Genomic DNA, 24,084 nt, shown 5'->3' with positions numbered 1-24,084 from the left:
ACTGGCATGTAGCACAGGTAGCAATCCTGAGATTACCACCCTCGAGGTCCTGCTTTTCAACTTCCTACCAAGCTCTCTATACTCACTCTCCAGGACCTCCTCACTCTTCCTTGCTATGTCATTGGTACCGAAGTGCACCACGACATCTGGCTGATCACCCTCCCACTTCAGAATGTCATGCAAGCGATCAGAGACATCCTTGACCCTGGCACCTGGGAGGCAACAAACCATTAGCAGCTCTTCTGGATAGTGAAGAAGGTTATCATAGGTTACAAGGGAATTCAGTTAGGGAATGGGCTGAGGAGTGGCAAATGGAACTCAATACAGATAAGTGTGAGGTGATGCACTTTGGAAGGTCAAACCAACGTAAGTCCTATGTAGCACACAGCATAAGTCTTACGTAGCCCTACACTATGAGTAGTAGGGCATTAAACAATGTAATAGAACAGAGGGGCCTAGGGCTAGGGCTATAAATGCAGAGTTTGTTGAAAGCACAGGTAGATGAAGAGGTACTTGGCACACAGGCACTGAGTACAAGAGTTGGGACATTACGTTGCAGTTGTACGAGTCAATGGCAAAGTAGTACTTGGAGAATCACGTGGAGTTTTGGTCACCCTATTATAAGAAATAAGTGGTTAAACTGGAAGAGCACAGACAAGATTTAAGAGGATGTTACCAGAACCAGAGGGCCTGAGTTGCAGGAAAACATTGGGCAGGCTGGGCTTTATTCTTGGAAAGTAGGAGGATGAAGGGGGTGATCTTATAGGAATATTTAAGATTTTGAGGGGCAAGGATAAGGTGGGTGGTAATAGTCTTTTCCCAGTGTAGGGGTGACCAAAACGAGGGGGCATAGGTTTACAGCAAGAGGTGAAGCGTACCTGAGAGGCAACATTTTCCATACAGAAGGGGTTGAATATATGGAACAAGCTGTCAGAAGAAACAGTTCAGGCAAATAAAACAGTATCATTTAAGATGCACTTTAATAAATACATAGAAGGACAGGGCTTAGAGAGATATGTGCCAAGCGGAGGAAATTGGGACTGTCTGGGTGGGCATGTAGTTGGCAATTGACTAGTTGTGCTGAAGGTCCTATACCTGTACTGGATAGCCCCATGACTCTATTCAATTCATAATGCAGCTTTAAGCATTAGCTAATGCTTACTGAGGTGATGGGTAGCTGGAACCATTTGTGGGAGGAGATGGAAAATGTGACCCAAGAGAGAAAACATTTGGGGAGATAGATGTACGAGTGATGGGTGAATGGATCCAGATTAGGGGTGGGGGGTGGGAAACAATAAGACAACGATGAGTAAAGTTGGGGGAGGTGGTTAGGGGGCAAGAGTACTGGAAAAATAAAAAAGAGAAAGAACTTGGATGAACAAGTCAGAATGGGTAAAGAAAAGGGGGGAAAGGAGAGTAGATTACCTGAAATTTTTACCCTTGACTCTGGCTGCATTCAACTATAACTGCTCACTTCAGTTCACTGACCTTTAGTAGTTTCTCCCCGTAATTTCCCAGTTCTTCTGACCACAGTAAACCACCTCACTTTCTATGTTATATCCTATTTGCCATATTGCCCAACTAAAATTAACTTCAGAAGGCTTGGGGGCAGTTTATTTCTGTCTTGCAGCCCACCTTTGTAGCAAGAGGAAACTTGGAATTGTTACACTCTCTCCAAGTTCATTCTGGCATGGTTATGCCAAACCCACCAGGTACCTGCTAATTTCAGAGGCAGAGTACGGAGTAGACTGGAACATCTACTCAAGGCAGAGTCAACAACCATTGCTAGAGACAACTTTCAGGGAAACTTATTTCAACCAATTGTTAAATTGAAGGCTTTCAGCACAAAACCATGATTCCAAGAAGAAAAAAAAGTTTGAGAACTTTCCTGCTAAGTCAAAAATTTTTTAAAGCTCACAAGTGTATGGCTATAGCACTGGCGATGACAGCCAAAGAATTATTCCTGCGTAAGTGAAAGGCAGGTTGTTACTTGAATATGAAAGAAGCACTATCCAAGCTCTTGAATCATACATCATAATAAGAACATTTCCAAAGCAACACCTTGATTAATGGAGGAACTCCCATAATAAAGACACTTTGAAAGGCGGTTAGTCACAAAAATCAGAATTCTAAAGAGGGTCTAAAAAGGAAGCACGCAAAGGAGAGAAAAATAGCAAAGTGGAACAATTTAGAAAGGAAGCTTGAGAGGATTAGAGTCTGAAACTATTACATTCGAATCTTTTGCCTTCTTACTCAGACTCCCGTTCATTCCCAATATCTTCTACTAGTCTACCTAGCATTATCTTCACTTAACTACAGGGCACCATATATAAATACAACAAAGAGAAAATCTGCAGATGCTCGAAATCCAAGCATCACACACAAAATGCTGGAGGAACTCAGCAGGCCAGGCAGTATCTATTGAAAAGAGTACAGTCGACGTTTTCAGCCGAGACCCTCCATTGGGACTGGAAAAATAAAGATGAGGAGTCAGAATAATGGGGGGGCGGGGGAATGAAGGAAGAAACACAAGGTGATAGGTGAAACCGGGGACGAGGGGTGTGGGTGGGGATGAAAGAAAGAGCTGGAAAGTTGATAGGTGAAAGAGATACAGGGCAGGAGACAGGGGAATCTGATAGGAGAGGGCAGAAGACCACAAAAGAAGAAAAGGGGAAGGAGTGCCAGAAGGAGGTGATGGCCAGGACCTGTGATTCTGTTGGGTTCTGGTGCAGCCTCCTGTATATCAGTGAGATCTCCCAGTGACCATCCATTTTAATTCCACTTCCCATTCCGGCATGTCAGTCCATGGCCTCCTCTACTACCGTGATGAGGCCACACTCAGGTTGGAGGAACAACATCTTATATTCCGTCTGGGTAACCTCCAACCTCATGGCATGACATCAATTTCTCAAACTTCCAGTTATATGCCAACCCCCTTCACCATTCCCATTTCCCTCTCTCACCTTCTCTCTTTACCTACCCATCAGCTCCTTCTAGCACTTCTCCCCCTTTTCTTTCTTCTGTGGCCTTCTGTCCTCTCCTATCAGATTCCCCTTCTCCAGCCCTGTATCTCTTTCACCTATCATTTCCCAGCTCTTTACTTAACACCTGCTCCCCACCCCAGTTTCACTTATCACTTTGTGTTTCTTCCTCCCCTTCCTCCCTCCCCCCCCCCCCACCTTCTTACTCTGACCTCTCTTCTTTCTTTCTCCAATCCTGATGAAGTGTCTCGGCCCAAAACATCGATTGTACTCTTTTCCTTAGATGCTGCCCGGTCTGCTGAATTCTTCCAGCATTTTGTGTATGTTGCTCATATAATTGCAATATTTACTTCATTTCTTCATTTACTGATAACCCTCCTACAACGGGAAGATTAGATAAATAGAGCAAAAACTTCACTGTGGTAATTGTTCTACAATGTTTGATAAACAATGAAACAGAACTTACTTCAACTTAAATAATAAACCAAAATGCATTGGCTTTAGCTCCTGAAATTTAATCAGTTGTTCCGATCTTAACACAATTTCTCTCCTCAGGAGAGCTGATGAAAAAGATGGATTTATTGGTTGAATGAGCTTCAATCTCGATATCGTCCCACTAAGAAACACACCCTCCCTTTCAAAACATCACCAATTTTTTTCCCTTACCGCATTCATTCTACTGCAAAGACCTTGTTTCCTGTCATTTAAAGATAAAAATGTTTCAGTTTATTCAGTTTCAGTCCACATTAATTCCAATATGAACAAAATTCATCTCTTCTCTATTATGCTCCACTCCACATCTAATTCATGTCCCAGCTGCTTGGCTCTCCTGACTGTCTCTACCTTATTGTAACTTCATTGGCTGCAGAGCCATCAGTCATCTCATTTGGGCACAATGGAAAAGGAGCCTCCATCCTAGTTGGCCCTTGCTTCACACAGCTGACGAAGAATTGGTGAGAGACAAAATGATTGAACATGATATTGATTCCAAATTAGGTCTTCAATTCCAAATTGTATCTATTGCACAAATTTTTTCACTCTGTTGATTAAAAACTCAGAGCCACAAGAAAGTGTATAATAGACGATGATAAAAGTGATTATTTTCAAGATCATTACTCTTGCTCGTTATTAAAGATAGACTTTTACTTTCTATTCCCCACCTCATTTCTAAATTTTGTCATACCTATTAGATGTATTTAAGAAGTCAGACTCCCTTTAATCTATTTCTTGTGCACATAGCTTTCTAATAATGATTTAATAAGTCTTCTACACAGTAATTAATGCTTTCTATAAAATTAATGAGCTTTAAACTAAAGCTGTTAGGGAATATAACGATAAAACCATAGAAACTACAGCACAGAAACAGGCCTTTTGGCCCTTCTTGGCTGTGCTGAACCATTTTCTGCCTAGTCCCACTGACCTGCACATGGACCATATCCCTCCATACACCTCCCATCCATGTATCTGTCCAATTTATTCTTAAATGTTAAAAAAGAACCCGCATTTACCACCTCGTCTGGCAGCTCATTCCATACTCCCACCACTCTCTGTGTGAAGAAGCCCCCCCTAATGTTCCCTTTAAATTTTTCCCCCCTCACCCTTAACCCATGTCCTCTGGTTTTTTTCTCCCCTTGCCTCAGTGGAAAAAGCCTGCTTGCATTCACTCTATCTTTACCCATCATAATTTTATATACCTCTATCAAATCTCCCCTCATTCTTCTATGCTCCAGGAAATAAAGTCCTAACCTATTCAACCTTTCTCTGTAACTGAGTTTCTCAAGTCCCGGCAACATCCTTGTAAACCGTCTCTGCACTCTTTCAACCTTATTTATGTCCTTCCTGTAATTTGGTGACCAAAACTGAACACAATACTCCAGATTCGGCCTCACCAATGCCTTATACAACCTCATCATAACATTCCAGCTCTTGTACTCAATACTTAGATTAATAAAGGCCAATGTACCAAAAGCTCTCTTTACGACCCTATCTACCTGTGACGACACTTTTAGGGAATTTTGTATCTGTATTCCCAGATCCCTCTGTTCCACTGCACTCCTCAGTGCCTTACCATTAACCTTGGTTTACCTATGTTCTACCTTGGTTTGTCCTTCCAACGTGCAATACCTCACACTTGTCAGTATTAAACTCCATCTGCCATTTTTCAGCCCATCTTTCCAGATGGTCTAAGTCCCTCTGCAGGCTCTGAAAACCTTCCTCACTGTCTACTACACCTCCAATCTTTGTATCATCAGCAAATTTGCTGATCCAATTTACCACATTATCATCCAGATCATTGATATAGATGACAAATAACAATGGACCCAGCACTGATCCCTGTGGGACACCACTAGTCACAGGCCTCCACTCAGAGAAGCAATTCTCTACCACCACTCTCTGGCTTCTTCCATCGAACCAATGTCTAATCCAATTTACCACCTCTCCATGTATACCTAGCGACTGAATTTTCCTAACTAACCTCTCATGCGGGACCTTGTCAAAGGCCTTACTGAAGTCCATGTAGACAATATCCACTGCCTTCCCTTCATCCACTTTCCTGGTAACCTCCTCGAAAAACTCCAATAGATTGGTCAAACATGACCTACCACGCACAAAGCCATGTTGACTCTCTCTAATAAGCCCCCGTCTATCCAAATGCTTGTAGATTCTGTCTCTTAGTACTCCCTCCAATAACTTACCTACTACTGACGTTAAACTCACCGGCCTATAATTTCCCGGATTACTTTTCGATTCTTTTTTAAACAACGGAACAACATGAGCCACTCTCCAATCCTCCGGCACTTCACCCGTAGACAGTGACATTTTAAATATTTCTGCCAGGGCCCCCGCAATTTCAACACTAGTCTCCTTCAAGGTCCGAGGGAACACCCTGTCAGGTCCCGGGGATTTATCCACTTTAATTTTCTTCAAGACAGCAAGCACCTCCTCCTTTTCAATCTGTACAGTTTCCATGGTCTCACTACTTGTTTCCCTTAATTCCATAGATTTCATGCCAGTTTCCTTAGTAAATACAGACGCAAAAAACCTATTTAAGATCTCCCCCATTTCCTTTGGTTCCGCACAAAGCCGACCACTCTGATCTTCAAGAGGACCAATTTTATCCCTTACAATCCTTTTGCTCTTAATATACTTGTAAAAGCTCTTTGGATTATCCTTCACTTTGACTGCCAAGGCAACCTCATGTCTTCTTTTAGCCCTCCTGATTTCTTTCTTAAGTATTTTCTTGCACTTCTTATACTCCTCAAGCACCTGATTTATCCCCTGTTTCCTATACATTTCATACAACTCCCTCTTCTTCTTTATCAGAGTTGCAATATCCCTTGAGAACCAATGTTACTTATTCCTATTCAATTTGCCTTTAATCCTGACAGGAACATACGAACTCTGCACTCTCAAAATTTCCCCTTTGAAGGCTTCCTTCAATAATGTTCTTATTGATTTGGATTAATGAGATTCAAATGCCCTCATCGTTCAAAAGCAGAATTTGGGGCAAGATTCAGTTCTTATCTGTTTATGTCATTTCAGATAATCAAGCGACTGATCAAATATGCTGCTTTGTGATATTGAGAACATTCAGTCCATTGAGTGACTGCTATCTCAGAGACTGAGAACTTCACCATCCCAATCCCAAATACCACCCGCTGTCCACCTAACCCCTCCACCCCATGCTACACCATATTAATGCATATGATGATATACATTAATGGTTTGAGACATAAACCCATTCTCTCTTCCCATTTCTTCAGTGGCCCAGATGCTAAAAGGCGAAAACAATCTATTTTCATACGAGTGAAAAGAACATGCTTGGGAGTTTGGTCCAGGTCACACTGTTGCAGGTCAATTTAGACAAATTAGGCAAATCAATCCATGGTTGGCAAATTTAGTCCCTGATTAGATATAAAAAATATGCATATGAAGTTAGGAAACTCCAGACATCTGTAAAGACCTCCAGATATTCAAGCCCCTCAGCTTGGGCAATAAGGACAATCTAAATCTTGGAGTTTATGTCATTTGTAAAACAAGATGGAAACTGAGAGGGCGGTCATTAAAATTGTTAAAACTAGATGCTGAACACAATCCACTTTAAGAGAGGTTTACATACCAAGTTATAAAGTTAACATTGTAGAAACAAACCCTTCAGCCTACCATGAATATGCCCTATTGAAGTTCGTATCAATACTAAGCTCATTTAACCGCATTTGGTCTATAGCCTCCTGTGCATTAGCAATTGAAGGGTTCATGTACAAGCTTCTCAAGATGTTGTGAGCACTTGCCTCCTCCACCTTCTCAGTCAGCGCTTTACAAATTGCAACTAGCCCCTGTTGAAATAAAGTCTTCCTTTCATTCTAAACTTCATATTTCTCAACTTAAACCCATACCTTCTGGTTTTAACCAACTTTGCCGTGAGGACCTGATTTCATGAACATCGATTTCTTCTGATAATGCCCCCCTTCTTCACCATTTTCTATCCCCTTTTCCCTCTCTCATCTTATCTCCTTACCCACCCATCACCTCCCTCTGGTGCTCCTTCCCCCCCTTTTTCTTTCTTCCATGGCCTTGTCTCTTTCACCAATCACCTTCCCAGCTCTTTACTTCATCCCTCCCCCTCCAGGGTTCGCCTATCACCCGCTGTTTCTCTCTCCCCTTCCCCCACCCCACCTTTTAAATCTACTCTTCAGCTTTTTTTCCTCCAGTCCTGCTGAAGGGGTTTGGCCCGAAATGTCGACTGTACTTCTTTTGCCCATAGATGCTGCCTGGCCCTGCAGGGTTCCTCCAGCATTTTGTGCGTGTTATATTAAGAGTGATTGCCAGCTACACCTCCCACTTCTGTATACCTCTCACAGCTGAACTCTCATTCTCTTCTGCTCTAAAGCAAACAAACCCCACCTTCCAGTCTCTGTTAACTGAAGCTTTCCATCTCGGGCAACACCCAGGTAAATCTCCTTTGCACCCTCTCTGAAACAATTACATCCTTCTCATTAGTAGGCAACCAGAACTTCACTATATTCCACACTAAATGCTGGAGGTGATAGGCGAGACCAGTCGAGGGGGACGGTGGATGGGATGGAGCAAGCAGCTGGGAGTTGATAGGTGGAAGAGGTAAAGGGCTGAAAGATAAGTAATTTAATAGGTCTGTGGCCAATGGAAGAAGGGGGAATTGAAATGCATAACCACCAGAGATCCTGCCTTTTGCAGCGGAGCGAAGGTGCTTAATGAAGAGGTCCCCCCATCTGCACTGGGTCTCACCGATGTAGAGGAGTCCACACTGGAACACCAAATGCAATAGATGACCACAGTAGGTAAAGTGTTACCCCATTTGCAAGGACTGTTTGGGCCCCTGAACAATAGTGAGGGAGGAAGTGCAGGGGCAGGTACATCGCTTAACCCACTCGCAGGGACAAGTGCCAAGAGAGGGAGATCAGTGGAGAAGGGATGAGTGGACAAAAGAGTTGTGTTCTTTCTGATCCCTACCCAAAGTGGAGGGGGAGGGGTCAGGGAAGGGAAAGAAAAGATATGCTTAACAGGAGGATACCTTTGGAGATGGTAGAAATTAGAGAATGCTGATCTGGAAGCACAGGCTTTAAGGTGATAAGGACAAGTGGAACTCTATTCCTGTTATGGTGGCAGGAAGATGGAGTGAGGGGAGATGTGCAATAAATGGAAGAGGTAGAGCAAGAAGTTGCTTAATTTATTTGTTCAGTCATCCTATCTTACCTTCTTCACCACCATCACTTGAGGAATCTTTAGACCTGTACACCAGACCAATTTCCTCAATACTCCCTGGCCCCAGACGTTCTCTTTTTAAGAGACCCTCCCCTACAAAAATGCTTCATCTCAATTATTAGAATGAAATTCTGTCTGCCATTGCTCTTCACAGCTTGCCTTTTGATCGCTGGATCGCTGCCTTTTGATTGGTCGATTTGTATGACCAATGTGCCCAAGTCTTGAGTTGTGCAATTTTTTGCCCAGTGACAACAACGTGTGCACTGAACAATTTCTTCAATAAAACGGTATAAATAAGCCAGTTCTAAAATCTGTAAACAAATCATCGCAAACTCCATGTTGTCAACACCATCCACGTCAGAAACCAGAAACCGAAACGTGATTGTGTACGATTGTGAGATATACTTAACATGCCAACAAGGTAGAAGGCGACAACCTTTTGTGTGCAGTTTGAATTCCTTTGTGTGCTATTAGCAAAAGATGCATGCACGTGCACGGCTTAGAGGGAATATTGCTTCTGAGCAGTATCATTCTATAGCCCAAGACCCCCTGCCTTACACAGGAGCAAGTACTTTTCCAGAATCATTGCCAACATTGTGACATAATTAAAAATGAGTAAAATGACAAATCCTAATGTATACAAAATAACAGATTCAATTATGCATATTTAAACTTTATTGGCTATACAAAGCATACAATTTATACTTTCCAAGTTTCAAACTTGCTCTATTAACTAAAGTACATACAACTCAATCAGCCTCACATGAGACCTTTTCAAAATCTTGTTCTGCTGATATTGCACTTTGCATTAAGGCACATAGGGAAGAAAATCATGGATAACAAGGTATTAGTGCTCCAACAGCAGGTAATTTGTCACTTAGTCATCATAGTGTAAAAAAATTCATCCTTATTGCTTACAGGCATATACAAAAAATTTCTATTGCATGCATTAGAGGCAATACCTATAAGCAGCATCTTTGTGTCATAATATACAAATGGTTTAACATAAACACTGCATGCACATTAAGAACAGCAAGTCTACATGTGGCTCTGAAGCTACTAGGTTTAAATAAAATATATAACTTAACTAGTTAGCATTCTCAAGTTTTGCAAGTCACTTCCATGTCAGTATGAAGTCAAAATCATAAATGCAAGTTGGTAGTTTAAAAAGGTAGAATATTGCAGTTTATTATGGCTTTTGCATTAGTGCATGACCCTTTGGCAGAAAGGGGGTGTCCCACACTTTGTAAGTTTCCTTTTTTGCCACATTCTGTACAAGGCCACTTTCCTTTAAGGACTTGTCATGCATTTCCCATGGGTACGAAGACTGGCAAATCGATGATGGGCCTTACACCAATCGGAGGCTTATGCACTGATGACCGATAAGTTGTCCATTCTTTTCCGATATAGCTCGTGTAGCCATCTCAAGGGTTGGAAAAGTCACCAAAGCTTCTCCACTGGGCTGGCCATTGAAGTTATACAGAATTAAGATGGTATCTGCTTGAAGCTGAGGGGGAGAAAAAGGGAAAAAATTGAAGTGGAAATTCTTGATACAAGTTGGAGGTTCTTCAATTGATAAATGAGCAAGTCAATCTAATGACTTAGACCATCCAGTTGGTAAATGTGTATCTAAACAAAAATTTAAATTGACAAAATTTAAAGAGCAAATTGGATCACATTAGTTTAAAGAAGTTAGTGGGCAGACTATGATCAAGCTTCCACATAAATAACATTGTAGCATTTTAAGCATTGCTAATATTCTAACAAACCAAAAAGTCAGAAAAACACAGGAAAGCAGATTCAGGACAGTAACCAACAGCCAAAAAGGGGAAAACAAAAGATAATCCTTTCAATGTACAAAGGGAGAGGGGGCAACAAAATGGTGTGCAATGTGTAAGTACGAGCACTAGACTTGCACTTAAAGAGCAGTGCTGCGTTTCAGAAAATGAAAGTTTATGTCATAACAATTGTAACTGATTTCACCAGATCTACCCTAGATGTGGGTGGAAGGAGCCGGTGAGTGCAAATGAAAATAGTGCTGCAATTAGTCAGCAAGTCAAGCAGCATTCTTGGAGAGTGGAACCATTAGAATTTCAGGTTTCTCCTTGACCTGCAGAATGTTCCCAGCACTCAGTTTTACCTTTGTACAAAGTAATTTAGTCCTGGTCATTCTGAAAATAAAATTTTAAAGTGCACACCAGTTTGTCTGAAAAAAAACATAATATCCTTTGATATTAGGAAAGGTCCATATTTCATCGATTCTCCAGGCTATAATCTACCAGAGAAGGAAATTTCATGTAAATACATCTCACACTCACATAGGAAACACTATTTTCCATGTGTAACTTCCTTCTCCTTCATGTCCACACCTTTCCATCTTTTCAAAGCAATAAAGGAACCATGGGTATTAGCATCAATCAGTGTTAGCTTCCTATCCTGTACCCATATTTCTCCAGTTCATTCTTGAGGGATGGAAAACAGGGTGGGATAAAAGTACCTGCACTGAACTGACTCTGGTCACTATGGTTACATGTCACCTGACTCGGAGTTTTCTCACCAGCACCCCCAACCCCCCCAACATTGGTATTATCAAAGCCAAGCAAGTTCCTTTAACCAGCACCACTCCCACCAATTTCATTCCTAGCTGTTGAGAAAACACAGCTAGAGCCACTGCACAAAAGCTAGCTGCAAATACCTCGTTGTGGGTTTGCAGCTCCACCCTTGCAAGATGCCGGAAAAGCTGAGAGTCTCAGAGATGAGGCCGAGAGAGAGAAATGGAAATCCCAGTTAGGAAACATCAGCGGTATCACTCGAGAGCGAAGCCTGGCCAGACAGGCAGCTGGGAAGTTGCTCCCTTACCTTATTGACATTTGTAAAGTTGGTCATCTACAAACAGACCCACTCTTTGGGTGCCTGATACATACTCCTTGCTTGTTCGTTCATCTGAATAAGGCCGCTGTAGTCATCAGGTGCATACTACAGTACAAGTTTGAATATACACATCAGTCAATAGGAACATTGCTTGGTGAGTGCATGCTTCACCACAAATTGCAAACCTAGAAAGTTTTTACCCTGGGCTTTAACTTGGCAAGAGAGAATTTTAGATATTTTTTTAAAAAATGATTAAATTAAAATCCTTCTAACTTGATGACGAAAGGGACCAATGTTAACAATTTCTCTGGAGAAGTAACTTCTGTCTAACTTTGCTATACCTCTTCCTCAACCACATCATGTTGACTGTGGTCAAAGGTCATGAATAGAAGCATCAGCAGCCATTCACTCAGGACAAAGAGGGCATATGCCTTGGATAAATTTAATGAGAATGGGTCTAACTGACAGATTTAGGGAGCTCAAGGGTGACAGCTTGCTTCACACATGTACTCTACACAAGCTCAGCAGAACCAGCTGATCTTCCTGCAGCAGCACAGCAGACATTTTAATGATGTGTGGGGCACAGGTGGCAAGAGGGAGCCATCTTTCACTTCAACAAAAAAAAAATTAAAAACACTGTACAGCTACTTTAGTTCAGAGCTAACTATTGAAGTGATTTTACTTCCAGCCAGCAAGGAGTGTTAGGGACTTCCACGCTGTCACCAGGTCTATGGTGCTGGTCGAGGGGAAAACTGCGAGAGTCTTCCTCGCCATTTGATTGATGCAAATTCTGGCATCGAGACTGGGACAGCACAATCTGGCCCAAAGTGATCGAGCCTTGTTGCTCATGGTAGTACCGGAAAGCCACACACTCGTCTCCAGAAGGCTGGGCAATAATCATCATTCAGTTCACAGTGAGCCCTGGTGAATCATATTACAACACTGCCTTTGATTAAAGGTATGAGAATAATGTCACGCATATTCCCCCTTCAAAGTCAAAATTGATTTAAAGAATCCACGCGGTAGGCTTATTCAGGAAGTCAGAAGGCATGGGATCCAGGGAAGTTTGGCCAGGTGGATTCAGAATTGGCTTGCCTGCAGAAAGCAGAGGGTCGTGGTGGAGGGAGTACATTCAGATTGGAGGGTTGTGACTAGTGGTTTCCACAAGGATTGGTTCTGGGACCTCTACTTTTCACGACCTGGATGTGGGGGTAGAAGGGTGGGTTGGCAAGTTTGCAGACAGCACAAAGGTTGGTGGTGTTGTGGATAGTGTAGAGGATTGTCGAAGATTGCAGAGACACATTGATAGGATGCAGAAGTGGGCTGAAAAGTGGCAGATGGAGTTCAACCCGGAGAAGTGCGAGGTGGTACACTTTGGAAGGACAAACTCCAAGGCAGAGTACAAAGTAAATGGCAGGATACTTGATAGTGTGGAGGAGCAGAGGATCTGGGGGTACACGTCCACAGATCCCTGAAAGCTGCCTCACAGGTAGATAGGGTAGTTAAGAAAGCTTATGGGGTGTTAGCTTTCATAAGTCGAGGGATAGAGTTTAAGAGTTGCGGGGTAATGATGCAGCTCTATAAAACTCTGGTTAGGCCCCAATTGGAGTACTGTCTCCAGTTCTGGTTGCCTCACTATAGGAAGGATGTGGAAGCATTGGAAAGGGTACAGAGGGGAGTTACCAGGATGCTGCCTAGTTTAGAAAGTATGTAATATGATCAGAGATTAAGGAAGCTAGGGCTTTACTCTTTGGAGAAAAGGAGGATGAGAGGAGATATGATAGAGGTATACAAGATATTAAGAGGAATAGATAGGAGTGGACATCCAGCGCCTCTTCCCCAGGGCACCACTGCTCAATACAAGAGGACATGGCTTTAAGGTAAGGGGTGGGAAGTTTAAGGGGGATATTAGAGGAAGGTTTTTTTTACTCAGAGAGTGGTTGGTGCGTGGAATGCACTGCCTGAGTCAGTGGTGGAGGCAGATATACTAGTGAATTTTAAGAGACTACTAGACAGGTATACGGAGGAATTTAAGGTGTGGGGTTATATGGGAGGCAGGGTTTAAAGGTCAGCACAACATTGTGGGCCAAAGGGCCTGTACTGTGCTGTACTATTATAAATATTACAGGTCACACAATAAAGACAATGCAGTTCACCCTGGTGTCCATTAATAAGATCAAAAGCAGAAGTCTACCACCCAGCAAAAATTTAGAAGCGGATAGTTAAACCTTGATCAAGCACCACTCAGGTTTCTAAATTAGCTGAAAAATAACTTCAGGGAAAAGATTAGACCAGTTAAATAACACATCTCAAGAAAGGGGAATGTTAGTTATGTGGTTCTGGGAGAACTGTGAAAACAAATGGGGTTGGGAAGTGCCAGTTAGTTTTTTACGGTTTCTAACATGTGCTTGAAGTCTACTTTCATTACAACTGTAAAATTCTCTCTTGCCAATTTCAAAATAAAAAGAGATGGGGTGGAGAACATTATTACTTCAGGCATCTGAAGTGAAAAGGATCAGAATTACATTAAAGCAAACATGTACATTCCAAACTCACACATTGCAGTCAATCTGTCATTGATTCTTTAATCCTGATAAAGGCCCATCCACCATTTTCTAAAAACCATTACCTTGTAACTAACATGCCCAGCAAAATAGAAGAGGTTGGGCCGGATAGTTTGTTCAATTATTAGCATATTACCAGACCTGCTCTCACACAAAGCAATTTTTAAGTGATTCCCCCATTATGGAATGAGATGGCAGGAGGAGCAGCAAAGAGACAGACAAATCCAGAAAAATTATTGAAAACATAAACATTAGCTCAAACCTCCTAAACTACATATCCAATCATAAACATATGGAATCAGGGCAGTTGAAAATTTGGCAGTCTTAATTTTCCTTGCTGAAAATTTAATCCAATACAATCTCAGTAGTTCGGGAGAGAGCGGGGAACAAACATTTTAAAGTCCCCATGCAGATTTTTTGTATGAAGCACAGACCAGAAACTATAAGTTAGGTTAAATTTCCTTCCTTACAAGCAATACATCAGGTCTGGTTCTGTTAAATTCTCTGAAATATCATGTGTTCTGAGGGTCTGATATCTGGTGGAACGAGAAAATAACATTTGATTATACTGTCCATCTTATTCAAAGAGAAAGAGACAACAATTAACACACTTCACTGGGTTGGGGGAAGGAAATAAAATAATTTTAGGATATCAGCTATTAGGGACCTTTTTATATTTAACTCCTAACATAGTGGGAATTCAGAATGGACTCAAATCTAAAATAGATTCTATATTCTCCAGAATCAGCTTGGGGTTTAGTGGAAACAAAATAATTTACACATTCAAATGGAATGAGAACAAGGCTTTTTAAGAATTAAGATTTTTCATCACAAGCTGATTAGTTGGTGACAATCCCATGGGTAAGGAATGGGACTAAAGTTAAAATCAGTGCTAGTGTCCACTGAAAATGGAAGGAACATCTTGCTCCTCAGAATTTAGTTTCACCAATTTTATTGAGATGGTGCAACAACTAGTAGCACCTACCAACACCAGTGACCTGGGTACAATCCCAATCTCCAGTGTTATACACAAGGTGTTTGCACGTCCTCCTAGTGGGTTTCTGCTGACTGCTCCAGTGTCCTCCCACATCCCAAAAGATGCAGGCCAATAGGTTAATTATCCCTTGTCTGTAGATGAGTGTTAACCTCTGGGGAAGCAGATGGAAAGGTGGGGAGAATGGTACAGCATTATTATGTGAGGAGGGGTTTAACTCACCTGATGACTTCCATGCTGTTTGACTCTATAGCTACAAGTGTGAACAGTGGAAAAGCACCCATAATTTTTAAAATACACATTTAAACTACAATTGAATGCGTTTAATTAGTGTGCAAATAAAATTTTCCACTGAATGAAAGATAGCAACTTTAGATTTGCACACCATATACTCTAGCACAACAACACTCCATTTGACAACTTTACTGAAAGGATTTAAATTAATTTCAATTACTAAGGACAGGTATAAGTTGATACAAGATCTTGAACTTAAAAAGTAGTTAGTAAGATAACTGAAGCAAAACAGCAGATTACAAGAAAGGCCATGATGCAAAGCTTGGTGCTAAGACATTAAATTTTTGAGTATTGCAAAGAGACTTGCTAGTATTGAGACAGAGCATTTTAATGGCTCAGAAAGGTGACTTGTACTACAGCAGGTCTGGTATTACTGCAACTGCTTATTAGACTGTTCAAGACATGCAGTACAAAACCTCCAAAACCAAAAGGGATTCCATGTAAGGGAAGGGAACCCAAAACCAACCATCTGATTTCTCCCAAAACTGGAATGAAGACTAAATTAGATCACCATTAACAGCTGACAGATCAATACCCACGTGAAGTGCAATTTTTCCACAGTATTCCCATTTTCACAGGGCCATACCAAGCTAGAGGCGGTTCCAAAATGCATTCACCTTAAGATCAGCACGCCATTCAACACATCCAGGAGAGCGAGAGAAACAGAATGCACGAGAAAAAAATTCTTAGTTAGACATCCTTAGGCCTTGGCCAACAGGTGAACCGCAACACCAACACACTAAGGCTTCATAGCTGCACTGCAATCTTAAAAATGACACTCAGGTAAAAATATCCTCAAATCAAAAGGAGCGATGCAGCTCGGGAGAAGGTCCTCAAAAGGAGAGCAGATTAATGGTGCTTACCTGATATCCTTGGAAGAAGCTAAGGATGTCTTTCGTTGCAATGTTATAAGGCAGGCCCTGCATGCGGACAAGTGCACCTGGCTGTGGTAACATGGCGTGGGTTGCCGATGACGCCGCAGCAGCTATGGCTGCCTGCGGGGCTGCGAAGTATCCAACCGTCGTCGGGGATACCGGAGGGCTGAAAGTTAACACCAGATATTCTTAGAGAAAGGCGACGCACACAAGAATCAGCACCCTCCTGCGTGCCTACGCACAAGCTGATCTAAATTTTAAATGAGGGCGCTGAGCGCCATGATATCAGCAACAATATGAGCAAAAAGGAGTCCACTGAGAAAGTTACCTTGGATAGTAGGTCGTGTAATTCATATAAAGCTGAGTGGCCGTTGCCTGAGCAGGGTAATAGGCAACTGCGGGTGGCGCCGGCTGAGCCGACCGTGCTGGAGCCAACAGGGCCTGCGGTTGATAGAGGGCCGCCTCAGCTGGTATCACAGCAGGCCCGGGCGAGAATGTCGGGTATGTTGGCGGCGAGAGACCTGAAATACAAACAGCAAAGTGTGCAACTGAGAACAGAACGGAGGCTTATGATCAATGTGTTTAAATGTCCCAAATAGGTATGCGTGTAATTAGTATTCAAAGGGGTCTGCACTCTGCAGGCAGCCGCTGCGCACTCTATGTCAAATGTATCGAATTTTGCATTCATGCATCTTCTTGGGTAATTTGATTTATCCCTGCATTTTGACTCGGAAAAAAAACTGGCCACTTTAGTGAAAGGCAAAGGTTAATCCAAACATTTTATGGCATCGTGTTAAAGCGTTTCCGAGACTGCACCCCATCCTCAACCCATGAGCATCATCTCCAAAAATTTTCAAAATCCTACAAACCGGCAGACCTACTGCAGAGCTCCAGAAAATACCAAAAAGCAAAAGTCGCCCAGTACAAAACCCAATTTTGCCATTTGGTGAAGTGGGGAAGGGAGGGCAAGGCGTGGGGAGACAACGGAAAAAAAAAAAAATCAAAACCTCCATTCATTCTCAAGCCTCGATTGATGACATAGTGATCACGGCAAACCAGATAAAGATGAAAAGGTAAACGAAGCTACAGCCTCCACCTACCACAATTTCAGCCTTTAGCAGCAAGAGAGCGTCAGAATTCAAAACTTACATGGTAACTTACATGGCGGCGGAGACAAGCCACTACGATTTAAAGTGCCACCCATTAGAACATAGCTCATTTCATCTCCGGAACACTGAAACACTTCCACATATCTGTCCTTCATTGTCTTCTTGTGACATTTCTGTGCAACCAAGAAGGCACGGTCTGGGGACTTCATCTGAATGAAAGCGTCACCTGACGGTCGGCCCTAGGATAAGTGTTGGGAGGAGAGAGCGGATAAGGAGAAACAGCAATTCAACATTGAGACTGTTGCAAATTATAGTCAAAAGAATCAACATTTTACATAGATACAGTAGTGAATCTACTAAAGTCACACCTGCAGCTGGCTCATCCTAAAGCCACATTTACAGATTCTGGCTTACAAGGACTTCCAATAACTCTGCTATCAGGATAAAACATGACCCGCCTGGATGTCGCCTACTTCCAATAATGAATGTTTAGGAGTGGTTGCAGTGCTTTTTTTTTTAAAAAAAAACTACGCACAGTTGTGAAAATACTCCATGCTTGGGCAGTTTCATGAATTATCATTGAAACAAATCTGCACACTAATTAGGCAATTCAACAATGCTATTTCTGCTTAACGAATGAACCTCAGTGTTGCTCAGGACTTGTTAGTACTAACACGTCTGCGTTACTCAAAATGAAACACGTGACATTTTGATTTTAGGAAATAGAAGATATGAATTGAACTGAGTTAAGTGCATTAGTCCCAAGTATAAATTTAAAGTAATAAACTCAGAATATGTTCAAAAATATTTAAAACAATATGGTCAAATTAATCTTGGTAGAGTTAGTGAATTAAAAATATTCTTCCAATACTTACTGAGGAATAAAAGCATAGAGTATAACACATTGAGCTTTCCTTTAAAAATGCACAGAAAATTGCTTTATCTACTCAAAAATTTATAGATAAGAGTCCAAAGTACTTAGACATTAATATATGTCAATGCAGGATATACAGGGCCTCCACAGCTTACAAACACCCAAGTAATGTACATATGAACATTACGTACATGTGGACACAACCTGTACACGAGAACGGGAGACTGATGGGATGGAATTGCTTGCTACTGCAGAACCACAGGCTGGCAGCTGTTTGCAGCCAGATTTGCACTTACGAACAGCTCACAGGAATGGAACCTTGCTATAAACTGCGGACAACCTGCATGAGCTCTTAAAACATCACTAGTTGGAGGATATAGTAGAATGAATGTAAACAGCTGAGAGATGGAGTTAGACAAGAGATTATAAAATGACTGTACAAGAAACTTCAAAACTACTGCCAGCCAGAAGAAAGATAGTTAAATATAGAAAGAGCTTCCTTGCAACTATTGTTTAATTATTAATCAATGATCAAGATAGCCATCAGATACCTTCTAAATGTACACTGCAAAGCTGAATCATAGTATTATTCTCTTCACGGAGTGGCACTATGCAAGAGGACTTCAATCCCAAACAAGTTTTAACTCTAGACCAAACCTCCACAGCCATCACTCCTTACTAATCGCTGGAGAAAAGGCATTGAAAGTGAGAATCCTAGCAAAACATTATGTAAGAAATACTTCTGAACAATACAAAATCTAACTTGCTGATACAAGTTCCAAGTTTTATGAAATTATAATTCAAAGCCCGATTAATATAACCAAAGTACTTTTACGACAAACGTAGATTTTTCAGAAATGTTGAAACTTAGTATACACTGTAGCTTTGGTTGGACTGTGGTGAGGAGAATATAACAGAGCCAGCAGGTATCTAGGGTGAATTCTTATCAGAAGGCACACCTATAAGAATGCCCATTGCAAATGTATCCATGAATTAGAAATGCTAACGTACACCTAGTCATTGTACAAATTAGAACCAAATTAAAAACTCAACCGAATAAACTGCAACAAATGCCACTCAAGTCTACACAAGCTATTGGATCTGAGTCACGGTAACTTTTAATCTCCAATGCCTTAAAATGCATCAAACATGCAATTTTATTTGAAGTTTACTTGTCCATGACCAACATATCTAGCAGCCATAGCCCAAACACCAAATTCAAAGCACTCCAACATGGGCAACTTCCAAAGCTTTGATGGAGATCTATACCAGGGCAACTTTCTGGGAGACAAAAAGGCAGTTGTTAAACCTTAATAGGAATTAATCTGCAGAGTTGTCCACAAACCCAAGTAAATAATCTATAGCCTACAGAATGTTGGTGAACCCATTTATCAAGAAAATATATTTAAATAGATTTATATACAGATAATTGGATTTACATGTTAGAAGAGACCTGATTGAAGGGGCTGTTTAAATAGATGACAAATAATGTCAAACTCCAGAGATATTAAAGTGAATCACCACATCAAAATTCTCCTTCAGCAAGTCAAGTCTTAACTAGAAGTATGCATTCTCAAAGAGTAATGATAAAAATGAGAAGATTTTGAATTACCTGTTGATTCAGCACCATGTGAACACCGTGTGGTTTTATGTCAATTGTAAATTCTCCCATGAAGTCCAGAATATCCTCGATGCTTGCTGTGTAGGGGAGGCCACGTAGACGAATACAATCTCTAGTACTTCCAGTGGCAATGAACGGCTGAGGTATCACAGGGATTATTGGAGCAGGGAGTGTTGAAATTAATGGCGTAGACATATATCGATTTAACACCTGGGATGTTGGAGGTGGGAAAAAACACTTCTAATTATTTAATATTTCTACAGTTTTACAACATTACACCAACACAAGCATGCACATGATGCATTTATGTTTCAGCAAGAATCTCTGCTAGTTTAGTACAGGGCTAGTGTCAGAACCTGACTCAATGTCAATAACAGGAAGTGAGATCCTCTCTCAAAAAGGAATCAATTTGCCAGGAGTCTCACTGAGACCCGGCTGAAGACCAACCCTGTTGCGTCTTAGTGCCTTGTACTAATGAAGCATCATAAAATATACAGCAGGGCACACAAAACGCTAGAGGAAGTCAGCAGGTCAGGGAGCATCTATGGGAAGGGAATGAACAGTAGATGTTTTGGGCTGAGACCCTTCATCAGGACTGGAAGGGGAGGAGAAGGAGTACAAGCCAAAATGCGATAGGTGAAGCCAAGTGGATGGGGAGGGGGGAATGAAGTGAGAAGCTGGGTGGTAAAAGTAAAGGGCTGAAGGAGTCATTTAAGAAAATATGTGACTGGTGAATAGTTACAAGATAATTACCATTACTTTCACTGGAATAATAATTTCAAAATCTATTGGAAGTTAATACATTATAACCAGACATCACTTTGAGGCATCCACTTCCAAAAAAGTGAACATTGTTAGAAAGAGATGCAACTCCAGATATCTTTGCTAAGAACTACAGGTTGTCCCCAGGACACAGAGGCGATCGTAACCCGGACAGCTCACAAGTCAGAAATGCACCTGTGAACCAAGTCCCCAGGAGGCAGAAGAGGCCTGCAGCAACTGACCAATCCATCACACCAATCCCATGGCGTAGAACGTTCAGTCAGCACTTAAAGACAAATATGACTTATGAGCAGCTGCTTAATGTAAAGGTCAGACAGGACACTCCACCTTAAACTACAATTCACAGAAGTTGCTGCACTAGTCTTGATTGTGATCAGTACTCATCGCTTGCTGCAAGCAAAAGGTATGCAAAAAGACGTTGTGCAAAACAACAGTTGCTCCACATCTTCCCTCAAGACCTTGCTTATGCAAATACTTCGTTGGAACCAAGAAAAAAAAAGCACCAACCAGAGGGAAACCTGCTACTAACTGGAACGATTCCTTCTTCTACAAAGCAGGTGCAGTAAGTGGTGGAAGCAGATTCTAAAACAGCTTTCCAAAGTGAATTTAATGGACATCGTTCGTTTGAACGTTTGCAGTGTTAGGGGACGACTGCTCCCACTGAAATGACACAGGTTTTTCAGGAAAACTGCCTGCCCTGTGCCATTTTATGAGTTGAAATTACAGTGGAACGGGAAGGGTAGTGAATGGACAGAGGGAGACAGACCCATAAAGGGAGGACAAATACTTATATCCATTCTAATTTAGTTAGAACAATAGTCCTGTGCAAACATCACATGCAGGAAGGGATACATACCTGTTGAACTTCTGCTGCAGTGCTTCTGAACAGCTCTATATAACGTTTCCCCAGTATTTCCTTGTGTTTCTTAAGTGCATTCTGAGCAAATTCTTCACATGCGAACAGTACAAATGCATCCCCAGTTGGTCTCCCATCAGGGTATTTCACAAAGAGGAGCCCCTCCTTTTCACCTGTAACAGGACACTCCTTTCCAAAAAAGCCAAGGACATCCTCTGTTGTGGCTGTGAAAGGTAAGCCGCGCATTCGTATTATAACTTGGTTTTCCTTCGACAAAAATTGTGCCACTTCATTTGAGGTACCTGTAATTTAAAATAAAATTCATAATGCAAGATACCAGTGTAGCATTTACACAACTGGCCCCCTTTTACTTTTTACTGAATCAAAAATAGTAACTGCAGAAAAAAAACTACACAAATAAATCTCCAAACAAATCTTGAGCTGATCACAATGGAATTGCAAAATTTGATTACTAATACTTACTTATTCAACAGTAATATGTTATATAGCAATATGCCATACAATGACAGGAATGTTGTGTAATAACAGAATTTAAATCCAAATTCGACAGGAAGATGTTTAATGATACCCACGATCATTAGGAAATAAGACGTGCTGCCAATGGAATCCTTGAAGGACTTTCCTCTCGAATATTCTCCTCCTCATGAAGAGTTATGACAAAACACAAGGTGGAGGAAATCTCAACTAGGTAAGACCACATACAGCTGAATATTAAAAATGCCAGAGTTTTCGTGCTAAACTAACCCAGGATGCCTGGTGAACAATAAATACTGGTCAGAGCTCCTCAACAGCTTCCTTTCACCTTATGGCCCATCTACAGCTGGAAAGCCTCATTCAGGATTTATCTTTAGATATTGTTACATTTGACCATTGCCTTACTGATCCATTCCTCCCAACCCACCTCCTGAGCCTGCCGATCCCAGACTGCCATCCAAAAAAGCAAAATGATTTTAAAAGTGTTTCCTAGCCACTTCCATATTTCCACATTTCCAGCCGCAGTCACGGATGTTGAAGGACAATCTCCCTCACAGACAGGGACTTCTATCTCCTACAGGCCAACTCCACAGAAGCTTTCCTCACTTGTTCTTCCTTTCTTTCCCACCCACTGGGTGTAATCACTGCCACGCAGACTTAATCAAATGAAAATATAATGTTCTTCTCAGCAGCGATTATGGTGTTGCAGTAGGACTGTTTGTGGTAGATAGATACTTTACTGATCCCAAAAAAGTTAGTGTCACAGTAGCATTACAAGTGCACAGATATACAAATATTAGAAGTAAGAAAGAATAAAAAATAAGTTACCTTAAAGATAAGATGTGCTACACTTCCAAGACAAAGATTACAAGATTTCCAAGTTCACATTGATAAGGTGGTAGTGCAAGAACTATCATAATATTATACAGTAATGAGTGCACACTCACACCATCCAGATCAGTGATGGTAGTATGGCACAGGGTATCTGCGACAGCAGGGTGCAGAGCTTAAAACAGAGGTTAACAACAGTCTAACAGGAGGGGGTGATCACTTCCCCAGGTATAGCTGACTCATTATGAAGCCTAATGGCAGAGGGCAAGAATGACCTCGTATAGCGCTCTTTGGAGCAACGCAGTTGTCTTTGTCTATCGCTGAAAGTGGTCCTCTTTCAACACTAGATACACGATAGTGATCACTAGATAGGAAAAGCAGTGAGAAACCACATATCGCGTGAGAAGTGGCAAACCAAGTGTCAACCCAATGAGCCAAAGCCTCAGATCTGTAACTTACTATGATTTTTTTTTTCCCCAGCCAAGTCCCAGGCGTAATGCATTAGAAGATATTTAAAACTCACAGCCAAATTAAAAATGTTTTTTTTTTGACCAGGAGTCTTTTTGTTTTACATCTCTCCTTTTTTTAAGGCCATGAATTTTCGCAAACCTTACCTCCAGCTATTTTTAGGAATTCTTCTCCAGTGGCCTTGTACACCTGGAAAGTAAGTTTGATATAAATCAAACATTGATTTTAAAGGAGAAAACAAAGCTTAAAATGAGAAATTAAATAATAAGCATGAAAGTCTGAAGATGCTGGAAATTCAAAAGCAACACACACAAAATCTGTGGAAATGAATAAACAGTCGACATTTCGGGCCTAGACCCTTCATCAGGACTGGAAAGGAAGGGAGAAGAAGCCAAAATAAAAAGATGGGGAGGGAGGGGAAGGTTTGCTAGAAGGTGATAGGTGAAGCCAGGTGGGTGGGAAAAGTGAAGGGCTGGAGAGGAAGGAATTTGATAGGACAGGAGAGTGGGCCTTGTGAGAAAGGGAAGAAGGAAGAGAATCAGAGGTGATAGGCAGATGAGAAGAAGAGACAAAAGTCCAGAGCGGGGAATAGAAGGTGGGGGAAGTGGGGAAGGGATTTTTTTTTTTTTTTTTTTTTAAAACCAAAAGGGCGATCAACATTCATGCCATCAATCTAAGGGTTACCCAAACAGAATGAAGTGTTGCTCCTCCACCTCAAGAGTCACC

General features: G+C 41.5%; 1 protein-coding gene across 4 annotated transcripts in view; it reads right to left on the bottom strand.

Moving 5' to 3' along the window:
- Positions 1 to 9,380: 9,380 nt before the first annotated feature.
- The window catches only part of esrp2 (epithelial splicing regulatory protein 2), a 36,623-nt gene continuing 21,919 nt past the window's right edge, over positions 9,381 to 24,084 (bottom strand). For 2 of the 4 annotated variants that reach the window (XM_072279150.1, XM_072279151.1), the window contains 8 exons: positions 23,505 to 23,547; positions 21,565 to 21,866; positions 19,917 to 20,135; positions 17,471 to 17,669; positions 16,650 to 16,842; positions 16,310 to 16,487; positions 11,583 to 11,699; positions 10,144 to 10,230 (listed from right to left, as the gene is read on the bottom strand). In XM_072279150.1, coding sequence (XP_072135251.1) covers positions 11,610 to 11,699; positions 16,310 to 16,487; positions 16,650 to 16,842; positions 17,471 to 17,669; positions 19,917 to 20,135; positions 21,565 to 21,866; positions 23,505 to 23,547 — 1,224 coding nt within the window. In that variant the 3' untranslated portion in view covers positions 10,144 to 10,230; positions 11,583 to 11,609. Of the gene's footprint in view, positions 10,231 to 11,582; positions 11,700 to 16,309; positions 16,488 to 16,649; positions 16,843 to 17,470; positions 17,670 to 19,916; positions 20,136 to 21,564; positions 21,867 to 23,504; positions 23,548 to 24,084 lie in introns of all 4 variants that reach the window. The other 2 variants (XM_072279152.1, XM_072279153.1) reach the window with 2 other exon arrangements.

This window comes from Mobula birostris, chromosome 15 (genome assembly GCF_030028105.1).
Source record: "Mobula birostris isolate sMobBir1 chromosome 15, sMobBir1.hap1, whole genome shotgun sequence".
NCBI classification, from domain to species: domain Eukaryota; kingdom Metazoa; phylum Chordata; class Chondrichthyes; order Myliobatiformes; family Myliobatidae; genus Mobula; species Mobula birostris.
This window is presented reverse-complemented; position numbering and strand designations above follow the sequence as displayed.